This window comes from Phoxinus phoxinus (genome assembly GCF_949152265.1).
Source record: "Phoxinus phoxinus genome assembly, chromosome: 6".
Classification (NCBI taxonomy): Eukaryota; Metazoa; Chordata; class Actinopteri; order Cypriniformes; family Leuciscidae; genus Phoxinus; species Phoxinus phoxinus.
This window is the reverse complement of record NC_136881.1, coordinates 22,574,828-22,593,915: the sequence shown is the minus strand read 5'-3', so window position 1 is coordinate 22,593,915 and position 19,088 is coordinate 22,574,828. Positions and strand designations below refer to the sequence as shown.

At 39.3% G+C, this 19,088-nt stretch overlaps 1 protein-coding gene across 1 annotated transcript; it reads right to left on the bottom strand.

Moving 5' to 3' along the window:
* Positions 1-778: 778 nt before the first annotated feature.
* cryaa (crystallin, alpha A) lies at positions 779-5,210 on the bottom strand. The gene is made up of 3 exons (XM_079614706.1): positions 4,822-5,210; positions 4,073-4,195; positions 779-1,716 (listed from the first exon to the last, which is right to left on the bottom strand). The coding sequence occupies exons 1-3, from the start codon at positions 5,011-5,013 to the stop codon at positions 1,510-1,512; spliced, it is 522 nt and encodes a 173-aa protein (XP_079470832.1). The 5' UTR covers positions 5,014-5,210; the 3' UTR covers positions 779-1,509.
* Positions 5,211-19,088: the final 13,878 nt, after the last annotated feature.

The window sequence follows — 19,088 nt, the reverse complement described above, 5'->3', positions numbered from 1 at the left end:
TGAATTTAATTGAATTGAATTAGGTTACCAGAAGTAGGTACCATACATAATAATAATTAATAATTTGTTACATTTATATAGCGCTTTTTCTGGGACCTCAAAGCGCTTCACATATGGAAGGGGGAAATCTCCTCAACCACCACCAATGTGCAGCATCCACCTGGATGATGCGACGGCAGCCATATTGCGCCAGAACGCCCACCACACACCAGCTTACTGGTGGAGAGGAGTCAGAGTGATGAAGCCAATCAGTATGGGGATGATTAGGAGGCCATGATGGACAGAGGCCAAGGGGAAAATTTGGCCTGAATGCCGGGGTTACAGGCCTGGATGCCGGGGTTACACCCCTACTCTTTTTCGAAAGACATCCTGGGATTTTTTATGACCACGGAGAGTCAAGACCTCGGTTTAACGTCTCATTCGAAGGACGGTATACATGTTCCATATTTAAAGATTTAATCTACTGGCAACACAGTTTTACACTAAAAACACTGAGCCACTTACTGTATAGCCCCAATTGAAGAGAAATACCAATAGTCAATAGAAAAGCAATCAGTAGCTCTTATGACAACGAGCAGATGGCAACGGTTTTAAACATTTTGGATCGTTTTCAGATACCAGTTCAATAAAAATCTGGATATGTCTTATTTGTAATTATATAAATGTATGCATCATTCAACTTATCCACAATAATATAAATCATCTAGACATTTAATTATGATGTTTGGTGTGACATGTATTGTATTACATAGCATTAAAAAAAGACAAACATGGTGTGTCTAATGGTTAATGGTACAACTTTATTTTTTAATCATTTTTTAGTAGACTCCTGATGAGTCTGTGATGAGTAGAACAGGGCTAAAACCTACAAGACAGGAAAGAGTCAATGACAAGAGAGGTCTAGAAAAGAGGTCTTGACACAGGTAAGAGAGGAAGCAGAGGTCTGACTGGTGCCAGTGATGGAATCTCTCAGATCAGAAATCTTCAAACAGAGCCATTTTAAACCAAGCTCTCCACCTCCCCTTGACAACCTATCATTTAGTTCTCCAATTAATCATATACAGTAAAGGATTATGCTTTTAAATCATAATTACCCTCATAATATATCGCCCAGGATGACTATGACTGCTTGCCACTTGACATCTGACTAGAGAGAAGGGTAGAGGGTTGAGTAAAGAAACCTTACAATCTTTCACTTCAATCTTTAAGACCCCCAGCCAATCATCCTGATCCATTACCTGTGTGAGTAGCATGTAATGAAAAAATGAAAACAATCATAGTGGATTATGGAGATTTTTAGCTAGTATAGTCTAATGATAGAAGGTATTAGGCCAGATATACACTGATACCCTTTGAGGTGGAAGTGGGAGGAAGGGCTTGTTTAATGATAGACAAATAAAGGATTTGCTTAAATCTACCTTTAGATGCCCTCTGCAATTAAAGCCTAGCCCCCCCTGGGAGCCCCACTCACACCTCCAAACCACCACCTGGCTGTGGGGTGCTGCCCGTCTAGGAGGAGGAGCCTGAGTTGGTCTTGTCCTCGCGAGTAACAGGGATGGTGCGCTCTCCGCGGCCAGCATCTATGCCACCAGTCTTGGGTACACAAAGAGTGAGCAGGCCATCAGCAGTCAGTGAGCAGTTGATGGCAGACTGGTCCACGTTGGAAGGCAGACGGTAGCGACGGTGGAACTCACGGGAGATGTAGCCATGATCATCCTGAAAGCCAACCATGCAATAGAAACAGGTGAGTGTGGGAAAAGGCCACATATTCATAAACCCAGATATAATTTTTTATTATATTACAGATATTATTAACATACTTTGGTCTTAGCTGACCTGAAGAGAAGACTGTTCTATTGAAGTAAAGCTTTATTCAGTTGAGTTTAAATGAATTGAGATCCCTGTTCCAGTTCCAGGAAAGATTTAAATAGGCCATGAGGATTCATTTTAGCTTATAATTGAATGAATACTAAAGTAATAAAGTGTTTAAGTATATCAAAGTAATCCATCAAGAGGTTGACACCCATTCCAACTGTTCAACTCTGAAGACAGCCTTTTTCATGTATTATACATTTTCTCCTAAATTGGTCTGAATCTTACGAATCTGTTTATAGGATATGTTACTAGTTTGATTACATTAGAGTATTTGAGGCCATATACTGTAATACATACAGTAACTGTATGGAGTACGGTTCAACAAGCACTGGTGAAACATAGTAGTCACCCGACTTTAGTGTCTGCTGTTGGTCATACAGAAAAACAACAGCTTTAGGGTCAAGACATTTTAGCACACACTCCACCAATAAAGCCTGGAAAAGATTACCCAGAAGTTCTTTACTGGATTTTGGGACTCCAAATAGGGTGGCAGGCTATGACGCAGAAGTAACGTCAATCTGACGCAAACATTCTGAGAGATCTGCTCACTTTTTCCTCATATGTGCCTCCCTTAAGGCTACTGAAACAATGAATAAACCCACCATGCTGAAAAAGTGCCTATGGGGATGGGAGGATGGAGATAAAAATAGAAAAGGAACTGAAAAGAAAAGAAAAACACTACTGGGAAAAATGGGAGGAGATGTGCAGTGCTGCGTAGCAAGCAACTGATTACATGTAATCTGGATTACTCAGTTTCAAGAAAATTGTATTAGATTATAGAACACTTTAAAATTGTAATCAGACTACGGTTAATTTTTTGTTGTTGATTACAAGAATAGATGTTATTCTCATAAATTATTCATAATTCATTGATTCTCCCTACCACTTTGTTTTACTGAAATTAATTGAATTGCACACACAGACAAACCACTATTCATGAGCCTATCCCTGAAAACTGAGACCCACACTGCATTTGATCACTGAATGTACAGAAATCATTTCACTTTTAACGTGTTTTTAACATTGCAACACTGCATCTAATCAGCTCCTTATTACACACAGAGTCATTTAGACATGTATTACTGTCTTTGGAAAGCTTTTTTCTTTCAAACAAGGCCTTTGTCTGTCAATAATAAAAAAATAGTCAATAATAAAAACAATAATATTCAAATTAATTTAAACAAATTTATCTTTAAAAATATTTTTTAGAAAGTGATTTATTTTGATTGTTTTTATTTTAAAAGTACTATTATTACTTAATAGCTTTTTTTCTGTAATGTAATGTAATTTGGAATCTGTAACCAACTACAGTTTGTAATCTATCCAGCACTGGAGATGTGAGGTGGTAAAAGAGAGCAATGCAAAGATTATTGTGCTAGGAATGGCTGATGAGTTTTAAAATAGTTATCTCATAAAAGCTTAAATAATCCAAAAGATTTTTTCTTTATACTAAATAATCTTTTCACGTATAAAAATATTACTTACTCCCTAAATTTCAAATAATTTATTTTGCTTCTATAAAACCATTTCACTAGAACAACTGCGTTGAAATATAAGCAGTCTAGTATGACTTCCAAAGAGTTTGCTTAATGCCTGTCTGTGAAAATGCAGGGTCTTATTTATTTAGGATGGTGTGATTTCATGAAATCATGAATTATATTTTACCATGCACTAAAGTTATAGAAAAGTTCATTAGTCATTACACTCACTCCTATTCAAATATTCCAAATGTCAAAGATGCTCATTTCTGACATAATGTGATGCATATGAAACTTGCGATTTTTAGAGAGAAGAATTCAGACTGATCCACTGACAAGAATTCATCATAGGCTACTGCATTTGTTACACTATTATTTCTTCCAGGCTGTTGAACACACACATACAATGACTTATACTATTATATTGTTGTACTGTTCACTGTTCATAGTTCACTGCACACTGAAAAATGTGATGGAATAAAAAATTAAATCACTGTAAATGAAGCATTATACACAAATTTCAGAGTCAGATTAAATAATGATTTAATACTTTGTGTTCAACTACCAACTTTCTCCCACTATAAGAAAAAAATCAGCACATCAATTGATAAGAACATTTGGATGGTCAATTTAATTTAATTGCGAGTTTCTAATTGCTAACCTCTCCAGAGAAGATACAAATAGATTCCCTGTCCTGTTGTAATGAGCCATGACCTCACCTGTCTTTCTGCATGCTTGCCCTCGATCTCCACATAGTCATCTGTCACCTTGACATTGAGCTCATCAGGAGAGAAGTGTTTCACATCCAGGTACACTGTGAATTTGTCTCTGTCAGACCTCACCTGAAAAAATGGCAAGCAGTCGAGTTACATCGATATGGTGTCAATTAGTTTCACAAGTTTTGCATGCATTTTTGACGTGCTGTCCGAGAGGAGGACACCGAGCTCATAATTGTGCCCGAACCCAGAGGACTTCCCCCATATCTCTGGCTGGGATAGGAACAATCGAGAGTGAGGAGGTGGGGAGGTGGAGGGATGCTTAGAAATTGTTGTCCAGCCTTAACATTTACCATGTTTGGGTTGAATGTACTTTTCTGCTAGGACATTATCCATTTGATAATTTCTGTATTTGTTGATTTCTTAAATTTAGCCTGATTCTGTTTTGCCTTCTGTCACAGTTTGTGCATATTTCCAAAAATTATGTTTTGATTTTGATAAAAAAATGTATTGGTCTTATTTGTGATTTAATTCCTGGAGTCTGTAAAGAAAAATTCTTGAAAAGTATTTTCCGGAAATAAGTTTCACATCCACCATATACCTTACTTTGAGGTGATACTAATATTGTATATGCTGTTTGCCAAAAAAATATTAAATTGATTAAATGATAATCAAACCTGTATTGGGCTTTAGCATCAACAATGGCATTATAAAATTCTAAATCTTCTCAATTCACAATAAAGAATTCATACCTCAGAGATGCCTGAGTTGGAGAAGTCCGGGAAGTTGCGGAAGAGTGAATGTCGATAGTAAGGGCTGATAGTTGAGGCAGCAAAGGGGAAGAGGTCAAAGTCGAACAGGCCTTCTCCAAAGAACTGATCGAAGAGACGGGTGGGATAGCCCATGTTGCGTCTGTACCAGGGGTGTTGGATGGCAATATCCATAATGTCAGGCTTGGAATCTCTCAACTTTGATCAGCTAAAGTGGACTGGCAAATCTCAGCGATTTGAGTCTGGCTGTGACTATTTCCACTTGATGTTGAGGAAACTTTCGAAGGAGAAGATGTAGACTAAAGGAGAGTACGAGGAGGTTGATAGAGGCTGGTACAGTAGACAAAGATCCCCAAATGATGTGTGCCGTCCTCAGTGGAGAAAACCCCCTGGTTATATACCTGTGCTTCAGAAAGAGGGGCTTACAAGTGGATCTCTCTGGAATGGCATTATCTCATGGTGGGAACAGTGCTGTCAGCAGAATTGGTGGGGTGCACCCTGACCTGAGAATGACAGTCTAGCTTTGAATAGCTCCCGGCAATACTCTGGTGGCCAGCTATCACCGGAAAATAAGTGGCTGCCAAAACAAACCAGACCATACAGATTAAGTGGAGTGGCTGCAGAACTTTACTAATGGTGTGTTATGGCCACTTGGTGCACCTGATGTCTCTTAGGCCTGACTACTTTAAAAGTACAAGTCTTCAGACGCTTATTTCTTCCTCAAAATCGAAGCTTTACTAAAATGTTAATTTGTTATGCAAAATTCTATTGAAACCGACGCTAAAATGTCCTCTTTTGGCACTATGTTACTACAGAATACAAGTCACATAACATCCTGAATCACGTGTACAATACAGTTAGTAAAGAGAGGGATTAGTGCAGGGAATGTAGTGAATGACTGAAATTCCCATGCTCTGCAGAATCAAACTAAACATCAGTCTCATGTACATATTTTTAAACCTTTAAAGCCTGACATATAAACTAATATTCAGAAAAATATTTGTATGTTTTATGTTCACTTTTTAAGTTTATTGGACCCTCAGACAAAATATTTTTTTTTTCAAACAACTTTTTTTAAAGTATATTTAATACATCAGGCTTTTGTGGGTCATGTAGTATGATATGAGAATATGAGGCTCACACTAAAAGCACATACAATGTATTCAGATGTCCAAACTGAGCACAAATATTTTGTGCAATAATTTGGTGCAGTTGCTGATGTCTATAACAGACTACTCACATAAAGTGTTTTAGTTTTGTGTACAAAAGGCTGTAGTTTTGTCACAGTGTCGGGTTTGTGTATGTCCACTAGAGGTCCTCTTCCCCCACAGGTGTCAGTCACTGTTGGACTACAATCCCCATCACTCTTGTTGGACTCATTAGTCATCATCACACTCAGCTGTTCCCACTCACCTTGTTAGTGTCTGTCTATTTATACCCTGTCTGTTTGATCGCTGTGGAATCCTTGTATTTGTCACCCGCTTCCCAGAGTCTGTTCTCGGTTTGTTTAAGTGTTTATTTCGTGTTTTTGGACTGCTTTCATGGACCTTGACCGTTGCCTGTTCCTGGTATTGTGAGTACGGATTACCCATTAATAAACTGCGCTTGGACTATCACCCATTTGTGTGCGTGTCGTGACAAGTTTTGATTGAGGCGGGGCAAATCATATAATATAAAGCAATACATGATGAATGAGAGATACAAATAAACGTTCCTCAAAAGCCAGCGTATCATAATTGTATCACATTTTAACATTATTGTAGGTCGTTTGGTTAAATAATTATGCAGTTTGTTTATTACGAGCCACCGTACTGTGTCGTGGCATCCAATCAGAATGCCCTGTGGCCGGGTTGACTTTATCTCTGGTCTGTATCGGCTGGCAGTTATCTAATGTTGAGATTAAATGCATTTAATGCAGTCATTTACATTCAGTGTGATTTAGCTTGGCTCCCCCCTCCTACGTACTTCCACTCAATTTTAATTTTCCTTCAGTACTACGTCTGGGGTTGTGGTATATTCTTTGGTTTTCTCCAATCGGCGAACAGAGGGAGTGGCTGAGAACGATGATGTTGAGGTTGTACCGTGCGTTAGTTTGAGTCGTCACAACCAAACGTTAGCGATTGGTTATGGCAGATCCAGTGTGGCTCTGGGCAGAACCAATAGTTTGAAACTTCTACAGAGTACCCGCCTTCAATGAAGTTAACGCTTGTCAATGGAGAGAGGCCAGACTCTCTGTACAAATTAAATGTACGAGAGTCTGGTAGAACCAAGCTACATTGACTCATGCTAACATACTCAAACTTTCTACAATTATGTTTTAAAAAGATGTATAGATAATTAAGTAAATGCTTCAGTCCAGTGTTCATCTTGAAATATCATTAACAATATAAAAGATCAAGATTTTACTGCAAAAAGACACGTGTAACACGACCTGAAAGTAGACATTTTTAGAATTAGGGTAAAAGGCATCAGCCAACAGAAGTCATGTAGTAGATTGCAAACAACAGGTAATTTTGTATTTTGTTTTTTCATTGAGACAATGTTGATAATTTAGATGCCTTAGAAATGTATGTATCAAATATGATACAGCAGGGTTATAGGGTTAAGCATTCGGAACCATGGGCAAACAAACAAGATGATTATTGCACATAATGCAAAATAGATCAAAAAGTTTGAATACGTTTTGAGAGCTGTATAAAACTGTTTGTATCATTATTACTACAGTGAAGTGTCACATATAAATACTAATGTTCACTATATTTGATCTGGTCTCTACATACATTAGTTGATCAGTGATTTGATTTGAGAGTGAATATACACTTAAAATTTAGATTTGTATGGATTCTGTTTTACGCTCCTTTTTGGAGCTTGAAATATTTCAAGCCCTTTGACTTTCAATGTTGTGGACAAAAGCAGCTGAAGCATTATTCATAATATCTTCTTTTGTGTTATGCAGAAGAAGGAAATCATACAAGTATGGAATGGTATGATAGTGAGTACATGATGACAGAATTTTCAGTTTTGGGTGAACTATTTCTTTCAGGATAATCCTGTAGAGAAAATAGTAATAAATATCGAAATAATCCAACCTCAATATGCATGTTCTCTATACTTTTTGTTAGCTGCACTGCTGTTTTTTCATGGTAATATTTAATACTGTATATAGTAAGTGCATTGACACACATACACATACACATGTACAGTGAAATGGCTTAGCAAAGGCTTTAGGTGTGGAATATTTAACTCATCTACTATCTGTCCGACATACAGCTTTGAACCCATAATTCCGATCCTAGATGTGATGACTTCCCCTCTGGTCTGTGTGGCAGCATTAGGGTAATCCCTGGGGGCTTTCACCTGGCACGCTGGTGAGGCTTAACTGTAAACCACCAGCAAGGCCCTTTTTCCATACCACAGACTCAACAGCCTTGGCAAACAGCCCCAGCCGTGGGAGGGTTGAACAGGCCAATGGAGTGAGGATGGGCGACCAGGCCACCGGATGAGTGGTTTAATCTTTGGTCAGGTTTCAGCTCAGTCAGCAGCTTTTGTTTGAAGCGTTTCTCAGTGGACTATACCACAAACAGAACTATTACAAGAGCTTGGGGTGAAAGGATATTTGATGTCAGGCCTGGAAAGAAGATGCAAACATCTGTAAGCCGCGCTATATTGGTCCAATGAGGGTTTCCAATAACACGGGAAGGTTTCTTGCGCGTTCCGTCTTTCCAGCATCTCAAAGTAATTTGGGTTAAATGCAATACATTTCTCATATGTATTTACTCGTTATTTCATCTGACTCCATAAATGAAAGGTTTTGATAATATCTATGCATCACTAAAAGTGAGCGAATGTTTGATTATTACTTTTAGACTATTAAATGAACATGGTCAAAATCAGTTTGAATAATCAAATGTAACAATTTATTAAATCAGGTATCAGGTCAATTGTATAATCAATTCAAAGATAATCAATATAAAACATGAATAAAAAGAAGAGATGCGAACCCAACCTGAAGCAAATACATGAGGCTGGAAGCTCGGTCACTCCCAGCCATCACGGGCCAGTCTAGATACAGAAAAGCCCAGATTATCCTGCTGCATTCCATTAAATAGCCAAAACCTCTTTCATATGTTAACAATGGGAATTTACATTCAGAGTTGACACCTTTTGGGGGTAGGAGACCATTTGCCAGAGACAACCTTCCTTTGTGTGCCAGTTTCTCTAAACTTCTCAAAACCTGATTTCTTTTTGTTTAATCTAGTTGGAAATGAGACATTTGTACCACTCACTCTGAGACATTTTAAATGATACTAAACATAATAATCATTCACATTAAACCACATATATATTCTTGTGTGAGTCTTTGGTGTGAGAGGGAGTGAAACTGTATGGGGGAGGTCAGATGGTAATTTCCAGCAAGGTCCTTTGTCCAGACCAGTCTATCTCTCTAACCAGTTTCTCCAGCCTTACAGTCCCTCCTTGGCCCCGTGGGTCACATTCGGATGAACACTTACGGGGTCACAGTAAGGCGTTTGTTGTAATCCTTGAGATGTAACTCAAAAAGTGTCTTTGCAATGTTAGCATCTGTAGAAGCTCAGCGGGCTGTGTTCACCTGCAGAACACCTGGTCTCACCAGGTGTATGTAACTTGAGTTCAGCAGGTGGATGAATGCGTTCAGTTTTTTCTTCTTGTAATCCTGTGATGTAAGCAAAGTTCATAGAGTCAATCTGGATATTTGTGACTTGTTCAGTTCAGTGTCATTCCTCCATGGAGAAACTTCTGCTTCCCTGGCACCTTCTCCACGATGATGATCTGACCCTTCTTGACCAACCCTGTCACCTCCAGCGGTACGGTGGTCTGGGCAGACCTCAGTGGATGAAGGGGTTCTCCTTCGATCCACACTGCTTTGTGTGAGACACCTGAAAAGCATCTTAAATGTCCGCTTCACAATTGAGCACATATGAACTTACAGTCGTAGGGAAATGCATAGGAACGCATAATGCAATAAAGCAAAATCATGTCATGTTCAATGTAAAATACCATGTTCATGTCAGCAAATGTGAGTGGTACATCTGGTCTCAAGTGTTCCTCAAGGTCAGGTAGGGTGGTCCCATTTTAAACATCCAATTCTTCACTACCCCCGTGATGATATTAAATGGTAGTGGAATTTAAATATTCTTGGTCTGACTTACTCAACGGAAATGCAGCAAGAGGTCGGTGTAATCTAAATAATCAAATCGATGGTACGCATCAACAAACCTTGTATTCACAGTAATAATATCTAATCAAAATCATGAATCAATACATATATAATAATCATTGTTTGTTCAGTAATCAGTAATCTTCCAATGCATAATACAAGAATGGAGATCGTTCATTCCTTGTAACAGTGTGTGTATGTGTCTGTGTGTGTCTAGTCACCCAACAGTTTGGTGTTTGTGTGTGTGTCCTTGGGTGTGTGTATGTGTGTGTGTGGTTTTGTGTGTGTGTGTGTGTGTGTGTGTGTGTGTGTGTTTTGTGTGTGTGTGTGTTTCTGTGTGTGTGTGTGTGTGTGGTTGGCTAAGTCACAGTCGATGACAGGGTTGAATTGTAACTTTTTGTAATTGATTGAAGCGTTCACACTTCAGATCTAGTTTGTTTTTATAATGTGTCTGTTATTAGAGGCATTGTTGAGAAATCATGGGCCCTATGACTTTCCAACCACGCCAATAACAATCAGTTAAACATTTTTGAATTTTAATAGCAGGTCTGCCTCTGCTTTAGAATTTGTATTATAAATTTTTGACTGTAGCCATTCATGTGTACGTTACAGTGTTTTCCCATGAGTCGGTAATGTGTACTGTCATCATGGGATCAGCTTTGCCATTCTATGTGTGTGAAGCTGTCTGGATCTGTTAGTGTGATGATGGACAATAGATCATTAGTGAAGTGTCACTTTTGTTCTCTATCCCATCTTTATCTTCTTATGTGTAGTGTTCAGTGGTAATGGAGGTGTGTGTTCAGTGTTCATGCCTAAGAGATGGGTGGAATCTAATCTGACAATTGTGTTGTAAATTTAGATCCAGTTCTAAACTGGGAGGCCATAGTTATGCAGTAGTGTGTTACTGTGATGTGTGAGTGGCCTCTTGAGTTGTCTTTTCACCCATCTCCAGAATTTCAGGTTATATTCTACAATCCCGCTGTCCTGCTTTGGTGCAGGTGGAGTCCGGTCCGTCCTGGCGTCCGTCCTCCGAGGAATTTCAGTGTTAAAACCTGAGACAGAAACAAATGCAGAGAGAACCACAGTTAATTCAGATATTTTCAACGGTTTCAAATTTTTAATTCCTGTTTTCACATGAAACCGAGTTTCATTGACCAGGTCTAAATTGTTGCTGTTGTTTCAGCGCAGTGTGTGACACCTAAGGCTGCTCTTGGAGTTCAGTCTTCACAGTCTGCTTGTGTCATGAGCATTAGAGATCCCAGTTCTGCTGGGGAAATCTTCTGGATTCATCAGAGTTTTTATCACTCATATTGTCATTGTAAGTTGCTCTCATTACAATCAGATCTGTGGGCAGAAATTTGTTCACCTGGATCGGTGTTGCCTGTTTTATGGTGTCATTCACACATTCGGTTAGTGCAGATATTTTTTGACCTGCAAGAAACTGTGGTACCCATCTGCTGTTTAGCATTTCACACCCTCCTCGTAAATGTACTTCTCTGATCAGATTAAATTTTATTTGGCTGTTACCTGTGCCACACTTCTAGTCGTGTTTGCAGTGGTAAAGGCAAAAATAAAGATATACCCCCCTCCGGTTTGGCACTGGGGAGCCCACAAATGAAATTCAATTTTAAGGATGATATTATATTTCGAGTTATAATACAATCGCTATATTTAAAAGAATTCAGATGTTAAAACTATTAAGCCATTTGCTATTGAGCTGCTACCCGACTAGCAAATGACGCTAATAGCTGAAGACCTTGAGTAATCAAAGTTGTCAGCTCAGTGAGCGTTTTAGATGCTTTTGAGCTTTGGTTGGAGTGCTGGTTTCTGTCAGAGTGTGGTTGTTTGCGTTTTTTGAAATAGGGTGGAGGTCTGCCTTTGCCCAGGGACCAACACTTTTCCTCTGTATGGCCTGTTTTGTGACAGGAATTACAGAATCTGTTCAGTTTTCCACAGTGTGGCTTCCTGGATTCTCCTGCAGACGGATGATTTTCATGACACTCTAACACAGCTACCTCACAATGCATTTGTTTTCGTGACTCAATTCGTGTTGCCCAGCTAACTATATCTTCAAATGTATTTTGAGCTGGAGAAGCACCATACGTGAGCGATTGCTGTACACGCGGACCTGCATTTGTAAGCAGTAATTCAAGGAGAGTTACATTGTTGTGGTTAACATTTTCAATTCCAGCATACTCCTCAAAAAGTTCAAACATATTTTCTGCATATGTCTCAAACGATTCTTCAGGATTCTGTTTCCGATTGAAAATCAGTTCCCATCCAACAGGACTACAACCACGCAGATCACGAAGGCATTGTTTGAGTCTATTAAAGATTTCACTCTCAGGCTCATTTTGACACATTGAATGCACAATGGTGCCTGTCATCAAAACCTGTGGTATCTTGTAGATCAAAACATCTGGAATTGAGCTGATAACAATTTGCCAAATATCTTTTGGTTCGAGTTGAAATGCATGTTTTAGACTTACAATGCGTCGCCACCACGGTTCGAATGGCCCTTTCAAAGGGAATGGTCCGATCTGTGCTTTAAACAAGTTACATTCAGTTACCGTTAAAGGACGTCGGATGCTTGACTCTGTGCCGTTTGGGTGCTGTATCACCTTAAGGGCTGAGACAGGCACTCTTTTCAAAATTTTATCACGTGCTTCATCTGTCTGAAAAGATACACGATTGTTAGAGCAGGCTGCCTCATCTAAGAAGTGCACATTTTTTGTCCCATCGCTGTTGAGCGTTATGGGAGACTTGGACTTTTTAGCATTTAGCTTAGCCTTAAGATCTGCAATGGTGTCTTTGTGATTTTTACACTTTTTAGTCAGGGCTAACTGTTCAGATAGTAATCGATCTAGCTGTGTTTGAAGATCTTGAATCTTTGCCTCTGACATTTGTGCCTCCGCATTTTTAGAATGCACTTCTTCACATTTAACCTCCATAAGCGAAGATAGAAATTTGGTTGACTTATGTAGCTGTTTATAACTTATGAAGTTTAACGCCTCAATTATCTCGCCATGTTTTGATTTCTTCTGCTTACTACCCACTGTTTTCCACCAAGTGAAAATTTCATTGTCAATAGTGTCTATGTTAAGACCTTTTCTACTGAGTTTGCACAGTGTAGGCTCGACCTTTTCGGCCCATAGTTTAAACAGGACATGATCATTATCCATGTTCTAATTTATATTTGCTTAATTTCACAATGATGGAAAGGGTTTTTCGTTATAGAATTAATGAGATGCGCGTTCGCGGTTTCTCTTTTTAGATTTCAAATGCCTATTCTTTCATTTTTAGTCTCTTTAAAGACTACGTGTAGGTAAAATTATCATTTTAATGTTTAATTATTCTCTTTTGACTCTTTAATAATATTTTATCCGCTTAGATTTAGGAGACTATATCACTTAGAGGTCCTGGTCTTTCGCAGGTCTCTCGACACAAACTCGCCAGTCCTGGTCATCAATCAGAGGTAATTGGTTATATATCTAGGATTTGCCGTAATTCACACGTACACAATAAAAGATACTTTTTCATAACCTTCTTGAATGCCCCCTCAGGAACTTAATCCAATCATTTACTTTAGTAGACAATTATCTAAAGTAACATTAAACTAAGAACAGAGGTATGAGCGTACCCACATTTAGATTGATCAAATAGCTTTTGCTATTTCTAAACGGAAATTAACCCGCTCCTGCATTCAAGTATACTTGCAATGATGCCAGGTCTCAGCCTGTTGCTGATCTGGTCGCAGAATTGTGGAAATATACGAATCCAATAATATATTTAGGAAAAAACAACCTCAGAGTCATTTAGAATGAATTCGAACGTAACAATGCATAAATTTTGTTCAAGATTCAGAGTTACTGAACCCTAATGCGCAAAGTTCTCTGGAACTTTGAATATGAGAGTTTTGTTGTTTCAGGATTAATAAGATGCGCGTTCGCTGTTTCTGATTTTCAAATTCATTGCGAATCACATCATAGCATGGCATAGACACACGTGTTTAATTCAGTTCAACACAGGACACATGGCCTAGAGGATATCTACAGCCTTTACCTAAGTGTTTCAAGTACACTTACAGTAAAGCAATCCCGTGTTTAAAGAATAAACTTAAATTTAGCCTATGCACATTGTTGTACAAACGGCTAAATTGTGTTCTATGAGCATAATGCGTTCATACAATTTCCAATTTGAAAATTAACAGAATTATTGCATGCTTTTTAATCTCATATGTGTTAAAGTTCAAGCTTTCAAATGTAGTTTATCAAGATTAGTTTAGGTTTAGTATAGGATATTAATGCTTTCAATGTGACTTTGGGCCTAAACCGGTGGGCCGGCAACACAAAGGGTTAAGCGTTTGGAAGCAGCATGGACATATTTAGCTTAGCCTAAAACTGATTTTTAGCCTGTAAATCATGTCATCCTATTTTTTCCAAACTTCTTTGCTTTTCATAAACAATTAATCGACCTGCCTTTTTATTTATAAAACGCGTTTTTCGATCGTTTATAAACTTAGATTTTTATTTCTGTTGTTTGCTCATTCTCTGTGTTGCTGGTTTGTTTACAAGCCAATGCAACAATGGCAAAAAACATGCGGCTGGTTTTAAAACGTTTAGGCTTTATTTTTTCGGTTCTTCGTCGAGTTATTCATTATTTGGAAGATGTTATTCCAATTTTAGGTTTTGTTTCTTGTTGCTTAGGCAAACAAGGAGATCTTTAAAATCTATTCAAGTGTTTTCATTCTTCATCTGCGCTGCTAATCTAATCACGTCCTCACACGTGTTTCTAGACAAAGAACCTTCCGACCTGTAACAATGCAAACATTTTCTCAAACACTTCTAAAAAGGGCAGAAAAAGTTGACTTACCACAGCGGCGGAAGAAAGAGAAGATGTTCAAACCTCTGTGTTGATTTTAGATTCCCAAAACTTTTCTGGAAAAGACTTTGCTCGCGAAATCCATCTGAGATCACGTCTCGGGGTCACCAATTTGTAAGCCGCGCTATATTGGTCCAATGAGGGTTTCCAATAACACGGGAAGGTTTCTTGCGCGTTCCGTCTTTCCAGCATCTCAAAGTAATTTGGGTTAAATGCAATACATTTCTCATATGTATTTACTCGTTATTTCATCTGACTCCATAAATGAAAGGTTTTGATAATATCTATGCATCACTAAAAGTGAGCGAATGTTTGATTATTACTTTTAGACTATTAAATGAACATGGTCAAAATCAGTTTGAATAATCAAATGTAACAATTTATTAAATCAGGTATCAGGTCAATTGTATAATCAATTCAAAGATAATCAATATAAAACATGAATAAAAAGAAGAGATGCGAACCCAACCTGAAGCAAATACATGAGGCTGGAAGCTCGGTCACTCCCAGCCATCACGGGCCAGTCTAGATACAGAAAAGCCCAGATTATCCTGCTGCATTCCATTAAATAGCCAAAACCTCTTTCATATGTTAACAATGGGAATTTACATTCAGAGTTGACACCTTTTGGGGGTAGGAGACCATTTGCCAGAGACAACCTTCCTTTGTGTGCCAGTTTCTCTAAACTTCTCAAAACCTGATTTCTTTTTGTTTAATCTAGTTGGAAATGAGACATTTGTACCACTCACTCTGAGACATTTTAAATGATACTAAACATAATAATCATTCACATTAAACCACATATATATTCTTGTGTGAGTCTTTGGTGTGAGAGGGAGTGAAACTGTATGGGGGAGGTCAGATGGTAATTTCCAGCAAGGTCCTTTGTCCAGACCAGTCTATCTCTCTAACCAGTTTCTCCAGCCTTACACATCTGTATCTTGCAAGTACCAGTATTTTCTGCTATTTGTGGCCTCCATCCCATCCATTATTTGTTGATTTATTATCAATTAGGAAATGAACAATATGTTTTTAATGTAACATGTTTTACATATTCTCTACTAGACTTATGCCAAGACAAAAATATACTGTTGTTTAATTGAAACATCTGTTATTTTAAGCTTTTTAAAATGGCTTTTATATTGTTCTTTCAGCTCATAGGTACTGGTCTCTCAACCGAGGTTGAGGAGACCATTTTACATTCCAGAGCTCCCTCCACGAGGAACCTGTATGCCCTGAAGTGGAGAGTGTTCACTTCTTGGTGTAGTGATCGTCGGCTGGACCCAGTTAACTGCCCAGTTGGTACAGTGCTGGAGTTCCTGCAAGAGCAGTTCACTGCAGGTCTATCCCAGTCCACTTTAAAGGGGTGGTAAAATGCCATTTTCACAAAATGTAAAATAAATCTCTGATGTCCCCAGAGAGTGTGTGTAAAGTTTTAGCACAAAATACCGCGCAGATATTTTTATAAACCATGTTAAGTTGTCACTTTTTGAGGGTTTGCAAAAACGCACCGTTTTGTGCATGGCCCTTTAAATGCAAATGAGTTGCTGCAGAGGGCGGAGTTTCAAGAGCTCATGTGTGTTAGCAGCTGCGATTACCTCACGCAGACACAATAAAATGACAGAAACTGTTCTGCCTTTAATGTTAAAATGGAGTCAGACAAAGATGGAGAGACTCAAGAAGAAGTGACAACATGTTGAATGCAACAGGACGTCTCTGAATGGTTAGTTGATGAATTGATGTTGCTGATTTACATTTACAATTACATTTAGTCATTTAGCAGACGCTTTTATCCAAAGCGACTTACAACAGAGGACTACAGCAAGTAAGTCATCGTAAAATTAACGCAAGAAGTGCTCAAAATACAAAGTTCAGGCATTGCTTTATACGGTATTTGGTGTTTGTGTCCTTTTCTCGCACCGCGACTCCACGCCTCCTTTGCTGGCATCGGCGGTCCCGTAGGGCTTCTGGTAGGGATGTGGACTCGTAGGAGCGAGTGGAAGTAGGAGGGAGCTGAGCCTATGGTCGATCTGTAAGCAAGCGTCAATGCCTTGACTTTGATGCGAGCAGCGAGTGGTAGCCAGTGCAGAGAGATGAAAAGAGTGACGTGGGCCCTTTTGGGCTCGTTGAAGACAAGACGGGCTGCAGCATTCTGGATCATTTGTAGAGGTTTAGTTGCACATGATGGAAGATCAGCCAGAAGAGCATTGCAGTAATCAAGCCTAGAGATAACCAAGGCATGGGCGAGAAGTTGTGTTGCATGCTTAGTTAGGAAGGGTCTGATCTTCCTGATGTTGTGCAGTGCAAACCTGCATGATCGAGCTGTCTTTGTGATGTGGTCTGTGAAGGTCAGATGCTCATCAAATGTTACACCAAGGTTTCTGACAAACCTTGATGGGGTGCTTGAGGTTGAATCTAGCTGGATAGTGAAGTCGTGCTGTAGAGACGGATTGGCAGGGAGGACGAGAAGCTCAGTCTTTGCCAGGTTGAGCTGCAGGTGATGTTCCTTTATCCATGCCGAGATGTCCGCCAGGCAGCTTAAGATACGTGCAGCTACTGTGGGATCATCAGGTTGAAATGAGAGGTAGAGCTGGGTGTCATCAGCATAGCAATGGTAAGAGAAGCCATGTGCCTGTATGATGGGTCCCAGTGATGTGGTGTAAATGGAGAAGAGGAGCGGTCCAAGAACTGAACCCTGAGGAACCCCTGTGGTCAGTTGATGTGCTTTGGATACCTCGCCACTCCATGCGACCCTGAAGGACCTACCTGTGAGATAGGACTCAAACCAGTGGAGAGGAGTTCCTGTGATGCCCAGTGATGAGAGGGTGGACAGGAGGATCTGATGATTCACAATGTCGAAGGCAGCAGACAGATCCTTGAGAATGAGAACTGATGATTTGGAGGCAGCTTTTGCGATCCGTAGGGCTTCTGTGACTGACAGCAATGGAGTTGCTGATGTGGAGTTAACTATCTTAAATTAGCATATTCTGTCATGGTAATCTATAAATCACTCATATTGGAACTGTTGTGAGATGCACACAGAGTGACTTTCTATTACATGTGAAAATATGGATGCTAAAGTTTGAGCTGACTCACAAATGAACTCTTATACAACAACTTTTCCTCTTCTCAACATGGATTGCGTGTTCCCGGGGGTGGGGTTTATGTACATTTTAGGGTTGCTGATGTCACTAACCCCGGAGGAATGTCGAGTAGTCCCTACCAGCCGTTTGTTGTAGTCCTTTTCTTTAAAAGCAAATATCTTCCTTTGCTTTGAACTTTGAGCGTTGTAACTTTGCAGATGTTGTTTATGCTCAAACAGCAACATTACTCACTAACTAAAGTTAGAAAAGTGAAATCATACTTTACCACCCATTTAATATGTGGCGTCCATAGCTGCTTACCACATTCCTTTGGGTGGAATGTCTTTGGGGAGAAACCCTTTGGTATCTCGTTTTCTCTGTGGTACTCTGAAGCTGAGGGCCTGCAGCTCGTACCAGGGAGCCGACATGGGATTTGGCCATTGTTCTGCAAGGCATGTCCCTAGCTTCATTCGAGCCTATTGCAGAGGTTCCGGACAAGTTTTTGACCTTAAAAGCTTTGTTCCTCCTTGCTATCACTTCTTTCTGCATCCTGCACCAAATAGGAGATCTACAAGCCTTGTCGGTTTTACCTTCAAGCTTGGAATTTGTGCCTGGTATGGTAAAAACGTTTCTTTACCTTAGACCAGGCTATGTTCCTAAGGTCCCCACAAACGTGGCTAGATCTATAATGCTGGGGGCCTTCTGTCTTCTTCTTCACGCCCTGACGAAACTGACAAATTAACGGAATGGATAGCTGATATAAAAAACTGGATGACTAGCAATATACTACTACTTAATTCTGAAAAAAACAGAGATTCTAATTATTGGACAAAAACATTCCTCACGTAATAACCTAGAATACTGTCTAGCAATTGATGAGTATCTGTAAAATCTAATTTTTTCATCGTAAAAATATATCCAAACTACGTTATATGCTCTCAATGAAAGATGCAGAACAATTAGTTAATGCGTTCATGACCTCAAGGCTAGATTATTGTAATGCTCTACTGGGTGGTTGTACTGCACGCTTAGCAAACAAACTACAGCTAGTTCAAAACACAGCAGCTCGAGTTCTTACCAGAACCAGG